This window comes from Strix uralensis, chromosome 16 (assembly GCF_047716275.1).
Source record: "Strix uralensis isolate ZFMK-TIS-50842 chromosome 16, bStrUra1, whole genome shotgun sequence".
NCBI lineage: Eukaryota > Metazoa > Chordata > Aves > Strigiformes > Strigidae > Strix > Strix uralensis.
The window spans coordinates 3,579,303-3,595,986 of record NC_133987.1 but is presented as its reverse complement, the minus strand read 5'-3'; the positions used below and the strand labels follow the sequence as shown (position 1 = coordinate 3,595,986).

The window sequence follows — 16,684 nt, the reverse complement described above, 5'->3', positions numbered from 1 at the left end:
ACACAGGCATTGCATTGATAATGATATTTAGCTATGCTTGAAGTATATGCAGGCATTTCTCAGGCACAGGATTAGAAGCTATGAGCTGGGGAGGATTGAACTGGTTTTCAGTTACCTTGATTTCTCCATGTGGGAGCTTTGAGCTGGAGCTGATGTGGAAGGCTGAAAAGCTTCGTGGCGGGATGGTGCCAGCCAGCCAGTGCCCCAGCTGATGCGAGCGGCCTCGAAGGAGTGGGCTGAGAAACTGCTTTGGTTCTGCCTGTTACCTGCTGTGTCAAAAGCTCTGCTGCATCCGGGGTCCTGAGTCAGGGTTCTCTTCAATTTTACTTTGCTTGCGGGACCATCTTATCTAGGAGGTGCCGCTTGTCTTCTGTGTGCTCCTGCCCCAATCAGACTGGATGTGGAGCATCTAGAAGAGTTTCTGCTTCGACGTACTCAAATACTTGACAAGAGACTGGATGTCCCAAAGGTTGTGTCTACACTGACTGTGCTCTGGGAAGCGAAGTTAAGATGTTCTGTTGTTTGCATAGTTGAATACACTCTTTCAAGAGGTCCTCCCTCAGTCTCTTCACAGAACAGGGAATAAAGCTGTTGGCTGCAAAATCCAGCTTTGTTTCCTGAAATATAGAGTTGTTGAAAGGAGAAGCTAGAGTGAAGGAGATGGAAGACATCAGGAGGTCTCCTCACCGGGACAGCTTGTGCCATTTTGGAGGCTCAGTCTCTCTGCCTTTTCTGCTGGTATGTCACAAAGGGGCTCTGAACCACTTGCTGGTGGCCACAGGCCTGCTCCTCATTTTCCACACCTCCAGCCGTGAGCCTTTGTTCCAGGCTGGCACAAGTCTGGAGGAATTTGAGCTGGTCTTGATGAGTAGCACACACTGAAGAGACAGCTCAAGTTGCTGAGAATTAAAAACAAGGACCCATGTGTTAAACTCAATACCAAATGTTAGTTGGTGGCGTCCTGTCCGTGGTCCATCGCTGCACTGGAGGCAGCAGTGCTCACCTGGTCTCTGAGATGAAGTGAAGGCAGCTAGATTTAAGCTTCCAAAGTGCTTGGATACCATAAAGTTAATTCTTTTTATTATGTCTTTAGATGATATGTCTAAACAAAGCTTGAGGGCCTGCACTGTATGAAGAGGATCAAAAGGAATATGTGATAAGTACCAATCCGTGAGTAGTGATATTCAGGAAACAAAGGACTGCAAAAGCGCATTAGCCAAGAGGGGCTCGGATGAGGGTTGTGTAAGCAACCTTAATTCTGACACTGCCTCCCTGGGAGCCTGAGCTTGCCACTCAGTTATTCTGTTGTATAATTTTTGCTTGTAAAATGACAGTCTTCAGTAAGTGCTCCTAGCCTGTTGTCTTATCTCTGGAGGAGTCAGCATGTTGAGCTACAGGAGAAGCAGATAGCACAAAGCTGCTCTTTCCAGCTCTGATCAGTGCTACCACTTTGTGTGTGAGCATCAGATTATAAATGTACTCCTGGATCGCTTATGGAGAGCAAAAGGGTGGGTGGTTGGACTGGTGCTAGCTCTATCCTGCAGGGGCTAACAACACATGGGTGCTTGAGCTTTGGTGAAGGTGCAAGACCCTGAGTTGCCTCTGGAAGTACTGGACAGTAGCTTCCCCTCTGTGTCCTGACTCTGGATGCAAGATCCTCCTAAACGCATGTAATTTTTTAATACTTGGCTGTGTGTCTTTTGCCACCTTGTTTTCAAGCAGTGTGCCTAGTAAGGAAGGTCGGTTGATATCAGTTGTTCTCTTAAGCTAACCATAACTTTGTCTTGCCTTTTTTTGGGGGGCCTGTTCTTGTTTTGTGCCATTCATTCAGGTTCCTAGCCTTATTCCTCTGTTGAATAATTCAGGTCTGTTAGCTGCACATAATCCATACTGTTCGAATCACTTTGAGTTTGTGGCTCTGTGGCTTGCAGCAGTATGTACAGTGTGCGTTGGCAGATGACTTAAATACTTCTGAAAGGCTCTGTTTTTCTAGGTCATTCCTATATGAAGCTGATAAAACTGGCTCTGTTTCTGACCTGTGTGTCACTACTGTACCCACAGCTCTTCACTCAAGGTGCCTTTTCACTGAAATCCTGTCTTCTGAAAGCAGTCCTTAGAATCTATTTCAGGAGTCTTCTGTACCCCGGGACTTCTGTTTCTATAGCTCTGTGCTCTGTTGCCTTTCTTGAAAAGCCCAGGTTATGATTGCACATCCAAGCCCTTTTGAAGCACAGCAATTCTCCTGTCAGCACAACAAGACAGCAAAGGGTGCATCTCTGGCTGCTGCAAGAGCTCGGCACACATTCCCCCCCACGAAGAGCCCAGGACCTGTCCTGCTTGTTCCCTAGCTGCATGTATGCCATATGTCCAGGAGAAATCTCCGTGCAGCTGGCAGTGTGTCTGCTGTTGGCATTGCATCCGTGGAGTTGGCCAGTGGCTCTAGAGGCTTGATGGATACTGGACAGAGGTTGCCCTTGGCTTGCAGTTGGCGTAAGAGATGAGAGTGAACACTTCCATCAGGGGGAGAGCATGCAGATGTGTTTGGACAGAGATGGTCCTCGTCAGAAGCTTTACATAGCAGTGGATGGACAGTGATTTTTTTGAAATGCTGGGAGGAATGAGGGCGTTTTAAGAATAGGGGGAGATGCAGGATTTAGTGCAGAGGCATAAGCCAGCAAGAAACAGGGCAGCACTGGAGATCAATCAAATGCGGGGGAGAAAAGAAAGTGCTTTGGCTGCCTGGCCAGACCTGGACTTGTGGCAAAATTTGTACAATGGAAAATCTCTGTCTCCCAAGTGAGTGGTGTGGTCGATGCGATGAGCTTGGAAGGTGGTGATCTGAGTGGGGTTTGAATGAGCACGCGCTGGGCAGCAGGAAGCTTCAAGGCAGGGACAGGGAAAGGTGTCCCAAGGATGCTGCAGGTGCCTCATCTTTTTACATCATCTTTTCTTTTTTTCCAAATTCACTTTAGCTTCACTGGATGATATAGTACACGTGTCTGGTCTTAGTGGTTACAATTACTTCTGTAAATTCTTACATTACCCTGGTACAAGTGTTGCCACAACAGTTCAATTAAAGCTTTACCCAGATGCCTGGTACCCTGCCCACATATTCCAGTCAAATAAATCAGTGCAATTAATTTGGGAAAAAGACTTGGCATATAGCTTATAGCCTCTTTTGCAGGGAGATTGTTGGGCAGTAAGGCTCCCTGGAGCCTCTCTTGGAGCCTGATTTGTAGCTTTGAGATTTTTGGCCGTGCACTGCTGTAAGAGGACTAGCTGTGGGAGTGATGGATAGAGCTGAAACCACAGGAGAAGCTGGTTGTGGACACTCAGGTGTGAGGACAAAAGGCAGTCCCTAATGTCATCAGCAAAAGCTCTGATTCTGAATGGTGTTGGAAAGAGGTGACTCCGAGTGTGCTGACCACACGGACTCTCAGGAGGAAGGAGAGAAGTGAAATCAGGGATGGCTGTAAGAAATGAAAGTATGCTTTATGGTGTGAGGGGCGTGGAGAAGGGGTTGTGGAGGAGAGTAGGGTGTCAGCTGGGATTTGGCTTTGAGGCCCAAGGGGGAAAATGGTGGCAATTTGGGCATTTGTGCTCACCATGTGCTGCTGGAGCAGGGTTGTGCAGGGCTACACTGGTGGCCCGTGGCCATCCTCCTGCACTGTTAATGGTGTGGTGGGGAGAACAGCCAGCAGAGTCCTCCTTCTGCACCTGGAGGATGGTGCTTTTCACATGGGGAGTGCCACTTGAGCAGCAAAGGTCTCTTGGGTTTCTTTGGCTCTTTGGGCAGGAATTTGAAAGCTTAATGCAGCCTGTTGTGCTGGAAGACTTGCAGGCAAGCTCTCCATGGCAACTCTCCCTATACACAAAGCACCATATGGCTTTTTCGGAGGGGGAGGGAGTGAATTGAGCAGAAAAGTCAACCTTTGTTTGTGGTGGTGTTTGTCTTTGCTCTCTGACGTGGAGCATGGGGAGGTGGAAGCACAGCGTGTGGTCTCCTGGCCATGGCTTCTGCTGGCCATGCCACCAGCAAGGGTGCAGGTCAGCTCTTCAAATGGTATTTCCTTGCTTTTTACAGTGGAGCTTGCTGTAAAAATAAACCCTGCCTGTGCAGAGACCCCCTCTTTGGGCTGGGTGCTCTGCAGACAGATGGAGCAACCTCTATACCACGAAACACCCGAAGGGCTGGGAAGGCTCCAGGAGCACACAGTTTGGGCAAGAGCTGTACAGGAGGCAGCTGATGGTGGGGAGCTGTTTGTGCATGGTCTGCCTACACTTTATACCCCTGCTTCTGACGGGAACTGGAAGCCTTCACTTGACTGTAAATCCTCCCTTTTCAAGTCCCTTTGGAAGGAATGAACAGAATAAATATCTTTATCTGTCTGTAGAAAAGCAGGAAGCTTTTGTGTGTCTACTTGGAGGGGGAGGAAAAGAAATTATATGGGAATAAGCAGAAGGGAGCAGCCTGTGCCTGGCTTTGCCGCCTTTGGGGCGCTCTGCGGTTCCAGGAGCCCTGGAGATGGCCTTGCAGAGTGGGCACCAGTAAGGCTGGCGGGGTTGCCCAGCCGTCCCTGGCAGAAGTGCGAGATCAGGCAGCTGGAAGCACTGGCAGGTGCCCAGCACCCAGCTGTTCGGCTGGAGTCCTGCCGCTGTTGACTCGGGGATTCAGATGTGCCACAGATGAAGCATTTGCACTGTGCCAGGGCATGCTCGGAGGCTGCGGGGAGCAGAGCTGTCAGTGGGACTCATGCTGGGTGGGACATGCCGCAGGGCAGAGCCCTGGCTGGGCACAGGACCAGGGCACCATGCCTGCAGCCTGAGTCCTGATGAGCTGATCTGGCTGTTTGGATGCTCTTTGGATGCTCCCAGCCACCTCTCTGGAGGTGGCCATTGCCTGCGTGCTGCAGTCTGTAGTCAGAAGGAGATGTGGCTGGCTGTCCCCTCTGTCTTGATGGTGTGACATAGGTTGCCTTTGAGGAGCACTATTTGGCTTTCCCAGAAGTGAGCAGAGAGGCTCCTCTTGGTGAGACCTGCTGTCAGGTGCTCCCATGGCTTTGCAGCAAGCAGGTTGCTGTCCCCATCCCCTTGGTCTTCCCTGCAAGGAGGTCCTCAAATCCCAGAATAACAACAGGGATAACTAATGGGAAAACTCCTCCCAGTTGTAGGCTCAGACCCACGGATGGAGCAGTGCAGGTGGGGACAGGGTAACATTTGAGGAGAGGGAGAATACAGTCTTAAGATATTTCAGTGCTAAACCCTTTAGTTAGAGTAGGAGGTGGCCTGAAGCTGCCTTGCCTTGAGCAACGTGCTCGGGCAGCAGCATTTTCAGGTGCATCTTGCTGCCTTGCTCAGGGTTCTAGGCAGGAGCCCCGGCAGCTGGAAGCTCATAGCAGCACCAGTGCACCGAGCGGGGAGAGCAGTGGGGATATTAAAGTCATAAATTGTGAACAAGAGCACCTTTCATCTGCTGAAGCCATGACCCTGCCAAGTGCTTTACTGTAGAGCGCAGCATCATATGCTGGTTTCTGGAAAAGCGATTTGGCTTATGCCTGGTTTTGATTTACAGTCTAACCCCTGGGAGCCCCAGACCCAGGTTAGGGGAGGGCTCGTTTCTTGGTGCCATGTGCTCAGCTTCTCCCACCCCCATGAGCTGCTGGTACCCATCAGGTTGGTGGCTCCAGTATCTCCTGGGGCCCTGACTGTGTTTGCATTTAACGGTCAGCTGAAAGAGGCACTGGGGAGGGTGTTTGGATGGGAGGGGTGTTGCTGCAAGCCTGACTCATTACTCCATCCTGTGCCCTAATCCCTTGACTTTGTACTAGATGTACAGATCCCTTAATGAAAAATGGCCTTCTTGATATCTGGAGATGGACCCAAAGCAGAAGCCCTGGCTGTGACTATATAGGGAATATAGCCCGTGAAGGGGGCTGCGTACGGTCCTGTCTGCTGGCTGTGCCGCTCGGCCGCAGCAAAACATCACGAGACTTACGTGCCCCTTCGGTTTGGGCTCGTGCCGGGGAGCTGTTTGAATTGCCTGCACTGCCAGCCTGCTGGGAAGCCACCAGCCTGAAGGACGCAGAAAGCAGACCCTGCTTTGTAGCTTTGCTCTCATCGTGTGCCTCGAGCAGCCGTAAAAGGAAAGCCTGTCCCTCCCCAGATCCGGGTGATCGCCGAGCTTTCCTAGGAGCTCTGACATAATGCCTCCCTCTGCCCGGCCAAGTTTATCAACATCAACAAACCTAGTGCTGCAATGTTTGCAGCTCCGAGGCATGTGGTTTTGAGCCCGCTATTTATTTTGGGACTGCAGCATCTGATCTTGATTTGGTGTTTCCAGCCTGTGATCTAGGTCGTGTGCTGGATCAGGCATTAGCTGTTGCTTGAGGGAGCACGGGGAATGTACGCTCTCTTCCTTGGTCAAAGGGCTCAGAGAAATGCCGCTGAGCTCTGCTGCAGATGGGTGTTTGGGGGTGGGAGAAGTAATTTATTATTTGTTTTAAGAAATCTCCTTGAAAACCTCCTATTTTCCTGTCCCCCTGTGAGGATGGCTCCTGATGTGGCTAGCCACGGGAGGAGCAATAGATGATAAAAGCTTCGGTGCAGCCTGCTTTCTCTGCGGTTCCCATGGTAGTTGGCTGTCACACATAGATCTAATGTATTCCCTGCCCACAGCAGGATTAAAGCCTTCTGGGAGAAGAATAAGAGGATGCAGGAAACAGAGATAAGGAAGAAACCAGGAAAAGGAATGGAAACCATGGCGGGGTAGGGATGAATCCAGGTGCTAACCCCATCGGAGCAGCAAGGGGCCTCTGGGACCTCTGCCAGGGAGCAGCTGGCCCAGTTGCCTTCCACCTGAGGTGGTGGTAGGATGCCTGGAAGCAGAGGTCCCTTCTGAAAGCTGAAGGCACCGGTGTGTGCAAAAGGAGTTCCTTTCCTGCTGCTGTCATGTCTCCTGAAGCTGTCCTTTGCTTGAGGGTGTGGGTTTTCCTCTTGGTGATTCTCTTTCTTTTTTATTTCCCTCTGCAGATCCTGACAGCCAGTTGTATGATATGGGATATACCCCTGAGGAGGAAGCCCCGGCCTGTCCTGATGAGTTTGATGACTTTGTCACGTTTGAGGCAAGTATGAGCACTGTTAACTCCTGGAAATGTCAGCTGCACACAGTGTGAGACTTGAGCATGGAGGGTTTGTTTGGCTGGGGGAGATGAGCATTTGCTGTGATAGCACTCAGGGATGCTTAACATGTAGTAAAGACAAATCCTTTAATCTATGGGTGACGTGCCCAGAGAATTTGCACCAAGCATTTAGTGCTGTTCAGGTTGAAAGTTGTGTTCAAGCAGAAACTCGCAGTTAGTGCTGTCTTAGCTTGCAGAATTGCCAGAGCATGGTGCCCCAGGTGAAAGAGGGAGAGCCTTTTCAGGATGAAACGCTAGCGATGCGGGAAGGGTGCCTGCTGCAGTTGTGTTTGTCTTATTGCTGGAGTTTCTGAGGTTGGAGAACCTGAGCCTGATTTTTGAGATGTACCAGCTGGGAGCCTACCCAAGAGGCACAGCGGAGCAGTCAGACATTGGCACTCGGTGCTGTTTGGCCAATAAAAGGCAGAGCAGATGACAAAAATGTAGATTTTTCTCTCTATTCTTGGGCTTGACCGAGGATGCTTATCTGATATGTTGTTTTTCCCTTTTGTTAAAGTTATAGCCTCCATCCCTCAGTTCCCTTTTGTATTCCTTAGCACAGGAGCATATTGTGCTGATGTCCTGTATCTGCTCTCCCCTTTAGAAGGGAGGCTGCTGCTGCAGTGACCTGTTGTCTGTGTTAATGGGCTTTTGGGCTTTGCTTGGTAGGCTTCCTCCATTCCTGCTCCCTGCCTTCCAGCCTGCAGGTGCCTTCAGAGCAAAGGGCTGGCTGGCTCCTAGTCCCACGTGGGGACTGAATAGCTTCCTTCTGCTTTTCCTTTTCCAAACATTCCTCTTCAGCTTTTTGACTCTTGTGTCTTGGTGACGCTGGGTGTTCTTATCACACCAATTGTTACTTGCAAAGGGACTCTCAGCCTCCTTTATGTTTGCATGCAAATACACATCTTTGCTTTGTATAGTCTGTAATATGTTATTTTGGCCTTGTGACTTCTTCATAAAAGGCTCAAGCTATTCTTTTGAGTTTTCTAATGATAAACTGGGTGTTGGGCAACTGGTCTTCCCCATGTTGGTGAGAAACGCAGGTCCATCACTTAAGATGGCCAGAAGCTCTCACTTTGGCTTGTGGTTGACAGTCAACCAGGTCATCATCCCATTTCCTAGCTGAGCGTGGGTGTTCTCTTGGGCCAGTTTGCTGGCTCCCATTCTCCATCAAGTCAACAGACTTGCACTGTCACCCTGAGCAGGTCGCTTTTTCCCTTAGGACTGCTCGGATGAACACAACATTACGAGCACGTGATCCCGGGTTCTTCCCCCAGAAGGCTTTCAAGGACGTGTTGAATATTAGGTTGGTTTTATTTTTCCTCTTTGAAAAATAGTTACAAAAGCCAGTGATAGCTGGGTAGAAGGGAGCAGGAAGGGAGATGGGTTTTCATATTCTTTCTCCATCTGGTACAAGGTCATGAATGTGCTTTTTAACCGCTGGACTGAGCGGTTTGGAGGCTGTGACAGTCTGTGCTGCAGTGCTTGTGCAGGCAAGGGCTTTCGCTTTTTGCTCCTCAGACCTGCGTCAAGGGACAATCTTCTGAGATTCAGAGCAGGGATGTTTTCTAAGGGCTAATTTAACATAGATGAGCTCTGTCAGTGCTACAAGCTATTTTGGGCAGGAATACCAACAAGCTGGGTGTGTGCCCCGCTGGGATGAAATATTTCTGCTGCTGGGCCATCGTTTCCTTGAAACGACAAGGTGACCCAAAGGTAAAAGGTGATGAACCCTGAAATCTCCTTTTCGGAAAGATGTAAATGGATTATTATTCAGAATTCAGGGCAATCATCTAAAGATCAGAGCTCTCTTGGTGTCTATGTTTAATATGCCGGGGAAGAATTACCTTTGTTGTCTTGGATACATGATTCGAAATTATTTCCAGCCTGCAAGGATTTCGTAGAGGTTCAGCAAATGAGAACATGATCGAGAAATACTGCTCAGCGTTGCGAGTGTAAAAATAAATTGGTGTCTTGGGGCGCGTGGTTTTTTGTTCTTGTTCAGCTGAGCAGTGAGCTTCCAATGTGTGTTTTATTCCACATGTCCTATAGTGCTGTACCTTGGAAAGCTGGAGCTATTTCAGGGAGGGGGTATGAGAGAAGCCATTGTACAAAGCAACCTGCTGGGAGCAGCAAGCGAGTGTTTCTCATCAGAGCGCTGTGCTGCTCTGCCTGGCAGAGCTGTCTGCTGGGGGGGCTCCAGCAGGTCCTCCTTCGTTAGGTGCAGTAGGCAGCAGCTCTGGAAACTCTGAAGAAAACAGAATAAATGGCTTTTTCCAGTATGTATTCCACCTTGCTTGGATTCACCTGGAAGAGAGGAAGGGGAAAAAGCACCCTTCCAGAAGTGGGGGTGTTGCCTTTCCTCCAAGTAGACCTCCCACACTGCCAAAAAGCAGTTTGTATTCTCAAACGTCCCCGTTTCAGACCTGGGAAGATGGTGCACGGTGAGAATGCAGCTCAAAAACTTGCCACTGCGTGGGACCACCAAGCAGCTAAACAGCCTCTTTAACACAGCAGCTTCTTTCTCAGCCTCCAAAACGCAGCTGGTGGACTTCAGACACCGGGTGAGCCCCTCGTGCTTTGGCAGGGGCCATGGGGTGAAGAAGCACAGCTAGCTTTCCTCCTCATCAGAGGATGTTTGAAAGGTGAGCTGAGGGAGAGGTGCTGTGTTTGCTGTGCCGTGGCACTGAGAGTAATTGTAGTTACTGGATTTGGAGTATCTGCTGTAGTCCCCTTGAAACAGCACAAAATTGCAGTGGCTTGAGTGCTTGGCTCTTACAAGTGTTGGGGCCTTGACAGAGAGCTTTTCTCCTAAATGTTTGTTCAAACAAGTGTAACCAAGTGCTTTAAGCAGTCTAAATGAAAATGTCTTCTCTTTGTTAGTAAGGTTGCTCTTCTGGGTGACTCATCCTCTTCTGGTGGCTATCATCAGAGTGAGCTGAACATCTGTGGAAGACCCTGAGTACCCAGTATTGCTGTGTCTCAGTGTTTGCAGAGAGAAGAACAAACACTTGCATCTTCCAGATTTCTTCCCTCTCAAAGGGGGCAAGGTCTGAACTTTGACACTTCGTGCAGGGACCTTTGTAATGTCGGATACATCCACAATTCAGCCATGCTCTTGGTGTGGCGTGGAGCTTCTGGCTCTTACTGCACCTTGCCAGGTCTGCCCAGCAGACAGCTCTGTCTGTTGAACTGTTTTCAAAGAGGATTTCTGGTTGCATGGCTCCACTGAGACAGCAGCTCACAGGGGATTGGAAACACAGGAGCCTGGGTTCCTGCAGCCACGTGGCTTCTTGTTCATCCAGCTGTGCTTGCAGGGGGCTCGTTGCGCAAGAGGAATCTCCTCCCCAGTCCACCCACTCAGGAGCAGGGAGAGCATCACCTCACAACCCTGCAGGCCCTGGTAGTGTGTTTCTCCCTGACCAAGGTGGAGGTGTGGTGGTTGCAGGGCAGCTGGATGACAAGCTTACTGCTTTCTACTTCTGCGGAGAAATGTCTCCAGAAAGTAATGATTGAGTTTTTGGCTACCCTGCTTTGTAAAACCTATGAACTTGGGAGCTTGGAGTCTGACTGTCCAGACACCTGAGTCCTTGCCTGTTCTCCCCCAGGCTGGGCCAGTGCAGCTTTGCTGCTGCCTAACTGGAAGGTAAGAGTTATCCACGCCTCCCTTGCAAGCTCTCATGAAGCTCGTGACTCAGTTTCTGAGGTACATGGACTCGTTTGCAATGCTCTGCAGGGGGGAAAGGTGAATTTGGAGTTGGCTTTCCTGATACCTGCTGTGCCTTGCCCAAGGACAAGGGCTCTCTGCCCTGATTCCTGAGGGCAGATGAGCCCACTTGAGCAATGCAGAGCATTGGGCTGATGCCCAAAATGAAAGCAAGCTACAAAAATTTGGTGTGCTGCTGGAGTTATGCTGGGATTGGGCATGGAGATGTGTAACCTTAGGTGGGCAGGAGGAGAGGCAGAGCCAGCGCAAGGCTGTGCTCTGTAAAGGCTGTCCAGGAGCACAATAAATAGCACAAATGCTGATTTGAGCCACGGGAGCTCATGCTTTGGGCCAAGAAGGCCCTTTCTGAGATCTGCAAAACAGGGCAACCGAAACTCCTGCAGGTGCGAGGTGCAGGGGCAGGCGGTGCTGTGCGGTGCTGTGCGCCTTGCGCAGGGCTGTTGCCATCTGCTGGGCGGCCGCCGTGGCTCCTCTCAGTAGCAGCCAGGAAAATGCGTCGCGCTGAGCCGTGCACAGCCACAAGAGGGGAATTTTGCTTTCTCACAACAGCAACGCTAACCAGACGTGCAGCAACACTCACTAGGCGTGCACATGGACACCCTGCAAGCCTTACCCCCCTCCCAGGCACGTCCCTTCTGACTAAAAGTCTGACAAGTCGTACAGCACAGTAGGAATGGATCTGGGGAGTAAAATGGTCATTGGTGAGGTCCCACGTGGAGTTTTGTGCACTTTGGGAAGAGGATGATACTCCTGGCTCACGCCAGCCTGCCCGTCCGCAGGCACAGCTGGCGGCTGCTGAAAGAACTGTTGCCTCTGTTAAAGCTGGAATTTCTTTTCATGTGGAGCAATTGAATTTAATGCTTCTTGAAGGGCAAAAATCAGTGAGGCAATTTAAATCCAAGTTGCTGGATTTCTCCAGCTGCTCAGGGTTTCTGCAAAGGGGACCTGAGACTTGTAGGATTCCAGCTGTGTGCTGGTAACGTAGAAGCTGTTGCTGAGAGAGCGTGGTGTACCACAGCTTGGGTGTGCAGGAGCTGTTCCCTGAAGGCACCAGCTATCATTCCTTGTGTCTTCTGTTTTGCAACGAGCCCACGTGGGGTGGTTGTTATGAGGCTGCTGTAGACTTGCTGTCTCTTCTGGTAGCCCAGTGGACTTTGAGCCCTCCTTTCTTATTACGGACTCCCCAGGAAAATATTTGCCTTCCCCTAATGCAGAGAGTTCTCCCTGGTGAGCACAGAGTATTTGAAGTATGTGTTTTCTGCCTTGGTGGTGGACCTGCTTTGCAATCCTCAGCAGTTTATGTGAGGTTTTTCCTCCTCTGCCTCTCCATACCGCTGTTACCAGCAGATGCGTATCTGGTAGAGGCCAGCCAGTCTGCAAAGACAGAGTTAAGCTTTGCAGCCTTCAAAGGAAACCTGCCTCTGAGCTGCCCACTGCCCCAGGGGCTCGCAGAGCCAGGGCAGATGTGGGGTTCAGCTCGCCAGCTCTGCCGGGGACCCTGTGGGCTGTTCCCTGGCTACCCTAACGCATTTGCCATGCCAGCAGCGGCGGTGGGGATGGGAGGATGGAGATGAGACAGCAGCGTGTGAAGACTGCAACTCTTTACCCCTCGGCTCAGTCTTTCCTTCCCAGTGCTGTTCCCCTGTCAGGGAGGACTGCCCTCAGCAGGTTTCTGGTCACAGGGCTGACCTGAAAGCATCATTGTGTCTGAATGAAAGAAAATCACAAATCCTCCTTCAAGTTGGCTGCTGGAATTGGTGTTAATTTTGTCATAAACAGCTGCTGCAATCGAAATCTTGTAGATGGCCAGAACTGCAGGCTGTGAAATGTCATGGATGCAGTTCAATGTCTGTTCATCTGCCTGTCCCTTGGGGAAGCACGTGGAGCCCTAAGCAATGTCCTCGCTGTCCCCGAAGCCTTCCTGCTCCCCTGCCCAGAGAGACGAAGGGAGCTGCACATCCCGTTCACGCGTGCGGAGCACACTTCGGCAGCAAACGAGTGATCGGTCTCTATTGTGTTGATTAGATACAAGAAAATACAGTATGAAATTACTAAAACTGCTGGACTGAACTCCAAAATCAGTCCGTGGTGATAACTTGGTAACAAAAAGCCTGAAAATACCTAGGAAATTCGTATATTGTATAGACTCAGTACTGCTTAGAGGAAAGGATGGGAGTGTAAATCAGGCATGAATGTCCCTGAAGGCAGGACTCTAGTTCAGGGTTATGGTGAGAAATTTCTTTGCTGGTTGGAAAACATCCTAGTTGGGGTGTTTGCCTTGCACAAAAATAGGTCAGAAGGAGTTTGGAAAACAAAGACCTTGAAGCCTTATCTTGAAGCGCAAGTGCAGTGCATGGGACCGAGAAACGTGGGAGCTGGGCTGCAGCGCACGGGGCCGGCTGGGGTGCAGGGAACAGCAGCATCAGGAGGCTGCGGCGGGGGCAAGCAGCATTGGAAACAAAGGCGTCTCAATGAGAGTTTGAAAACTGAAACTGGCAGTGGTTGGGGTTTCCTAATTAGCTTTACTGTAGGGGTATCTGGCATGGGGCTCCTCGCAGTGGTGCTAGACCTTCCCTGAGGTCTTGCAGCACACCCAGAAGAGCTGGGAGAGCAAAAGGGCTGCAGTCGGCTTGGTTGAGTAGCAGATCCGGACAGATCAAGGAGGAGAGCTTGGGTTAAAGCATAACTGTCCTGCTGCTGTGCTTGTTAGCAGGAGTCCTTGCTTTTTTTGGACTCAGCACAGAAGGTCAACTGGTTATCAAGGTGCAAGACTCTTCCAGTCAGTGTTGCTGAGTAGTAGGTCCTGCTCAGGGCACTGTGCTTCAGGAAGGATGTGGCCTAGAGGAGAGCAAGGATAACCCGGAGAAAATGAGAAAATGTGATTTGTGACGGTAATGGAAGGAAGTAAGTTTGTTTATGCTAGACAGGCATGACTAAGGGAGTCTGAGGCTTGAAGTGTGTGAACTTTCTGTAGAGAGGAAATGGAAAAAGACAAAACCCGCAAAACTTAACAGGTCTGAGCAAACCGTGCACTGTTGAGGACTTTGTACATCAGTGGCTGCTGTGGGGAAGGGAGGGCGAGGATCCAGCGGATCAGGTCACCCTGTGGCACTGGCTCCAACGGGGTTCCTGTGTTTGCAGAAAGCAGCTGCTTGGTGAGGGCAATACAGAACTTGGGCAGCGGTGGGGTTGGTGTGTTTGTAAACTCGGTTATCACCCATGACTGAAGCACCAGCCCTTCTTTGTGGTCGATACTGTCATTGCGTATCATAGATTGCTGTCTGAGTCACCCAAATGGTGATTGCAACTGCTTATCAGTAGCAAAGCGCTCCTGATCTTCCCCTAGTGAGCAAGGCAAGCTTTATTCATTTTTCTGTTTGTGGCTATAAGGAAGGAATTTGTCATTTAGCACTTAAATATTCACCAGAAATACCAAGAAGGATGAGATAAACCCTGGAAGCTCTATAGGTCCTCTTCAAAATTAACCTTTTTAATTGGTCATAGTTTCATGGGAAAAGAAAGTGTGTGCACCTGGAGCAGGGCTGGCCGTTGCGTGGGGCTTCGAAGGCGTGCTTTTATTTTGGTATTCACATAACCAGGAGGGCTGCAGTCACACGGCAAGGAAGTGTGTGTTAGCTCGCCTCTCCTTATCGAGGAGGCCGGGAGGTCGGGAACAAAAGGCACTCTGTTTGGGACCGGTGCTGAGTCGGTAAGCCTCGCGCCCGGCATCGCCTGGACTTTGCTTCCCTCCTGCCTTGCAGAAGCAGCCGGCAGCTCCTGGAGCTGGATTTGACTTGGGTGAGGAAGCGATGTGTCTGCAGGTGGGTTTTGAGTGCTAACATGAAACAAGGAAGGATTGGGTTTCTAGAGGGAGGCAGGTCTTCAGTCCTGGGGACGGCACTCAGCCCTGGAGGTCCCAGGAAGAGACAGGTTGGGCATCCACCTCACTCGACTGCCTGCTGTTTTCTTATCGAGTATGTTGGCATGTGCAACATATTTAGGAATGGTCTTTCCTCATTCAAGCCCATGGGATGTGTGCATATGATGGTATCTTCATAGTCCTCTCTGCTTGGGTCTTCTTGGGGAAGTTGGACAGAGAGGGGCGGTAGCTGCAGGCTTTTAGGGTGCTGAGGGTAGTCTGAAAGATCTGGTGTCTTGTGTGATTTTTGTTTTTCAGTTTTGGTGTGGTTTTTTGGGGTTGAGTGCTTTTGATTTGCCCCAACAGATGCAGTGTGGTTCTCTTGCCTAGCCTTGAGGGTATTAGTGAGCATAGAAGCCTCTGAACTCTCAGGGCTGTGTTGTGATAGTTTCCTTCACTCTAGGCTGAGTGCAGGCTCCCTGGCTTCTCTGAAAAGTAGACATTGCCCACATACCTGGGAAGAGGCAAATATTGTGGCCAAGAAGTCAGTGCCTTGCTGCTGGTGCTGGCCCCCAGTGTGGGATTGCTCGGTGGTGTTATGGGTTTCTGGCTGCCGGTGCCTGGAGGCTGAGCTGCCATGGGGCACTGCAGGGCTTTGGAGGGTGGTTGTATTATTGCAGACTCAGATGGGACTATAAACACAATTTACCTCCCTTCTCCCTGGCTTTAAAGTGATTTAAAGCCCATTTAAGCAGAGGTTGCCTACTGCTAGACTGGGCAGGCTTGTGTCCCCCTCCGGCTGCCCCTGAGGTGTAGGATGCCGCACCGAGCAGCGGGGATGCTCTTCAGCTCTGCTTTCGGACGGAGCCTGTCCCACAGATGTGGTGTGGGGGTCCCTGGGTGTTCGCAGGGCCGGTGTTGGCTCGGCTCTGAGCAGGGCAGTGTTCCCAGCCTGGCACTGGCACCGGGGCCCTGGCCGCAGTCAGCAGGCAAGGGTGTCCTTGGAGGGTGGTTTTTGTAGCCAGTCTGTCTCCCCTTGTGTGCAGTCAGAGCTGGCGTTCATCATAAATAGGCTTACACTTGCTGGGAAAACAGAGTTGTTTTTCCTTTTCCTCTCCCCTCCCTTCCTTTCCCGAGCTTCAGAGTGTTTGTGGCCAAGGACAGCAGAGCTCCGGGATACCAGGACAGCTCCAGGCACACGTCAGGGACCAGCCCTGCAGAAAATGCCTGGGAGGAGCCTCCCTGGGAGCCAGACTTTGCCCCCCTCTCCAAGGCAACACCTTACCAAAGCTTGGGCTAAAGCTTCTGTCCGTCACAGATCAAAGCTTAACTTGTCCCTGCCCAGACCTTGCAGGTGACTCCCAATAGTCTTGTTTCTTCTCCTCATACTCCATCAGCTTTTTTAATCAATGCATTTTTACAGCACTTTACAACACTTAATCAGACAGTCTTTACTCAAGGAATTGATGAACTGCTGCTGAAGTCTCCTAAAGGTGGTTCATCGTCTCGCCTGCTTTATCAGGGCACATTACGTCGCCCCGATGCTGATTTCATCCATTTATTTCCTTTTAGAAGCAGGAGGGCTCACTGCCAGGCTTTCAAATCCCTGGTGTTCTGCCGAACACCTTTGAACAGGCAGCGATGTGCCTGGATGGCCAATGTCACGCTCAGCCAGCGCACGTGGGTCTGGCACCGGGGGAAATGCCTCGTGGAGGAGTTGGAGTTGGGGGTGGGAACTTCAGTCGAACCATGAACCTGTTTCATTCAGGGGCTCTGTGTGCATCTGTCCCAGTTTTAAGATCTGAGGTTTACCTGAAGCATCTAAGGGCATGTTTTATTTGATAAAAACTTAAAATACACCGATGCTGGTGACACCAACCCCATTCTGGACGTGGAGGAGACATTCCTGGGAAGTCCCCC

At 50.6% G+C, this 16,684-nt stretch overlaps 1 protein-coding gene across 4 annotated transcripts in view; it reads left to right on the top strand.

Annotated features, from left to right (window-relative positions):
- RAB11FIP3 (RAB11 family interacting protein 3) overlaps positions 1-16,684 on the top strand; it is an 80,829-nt gene that overhangs the window by 34,001 nt on the left and 30,144 nt on the right. For 2 of the 4 annotated variants that reach the window (XM_074886068.1, XM_074886067.1), the window contains exon 3: positions 7,030-7,121. In XM_074886068.1, coding sequence (XP_074742169.1) covers positions 7,030-7,121 — 92 coding nt within the window. Of the gene's footprint in view, positions 1-7,029; positions 7,122-13,779; positions 13,810-14,606; positions 14,727-16,684 lie in introns of those variants that run through there. The other 2 variants (XM_074886070.1, XM_074886069.1) reach the window with 2 other exon arrangements.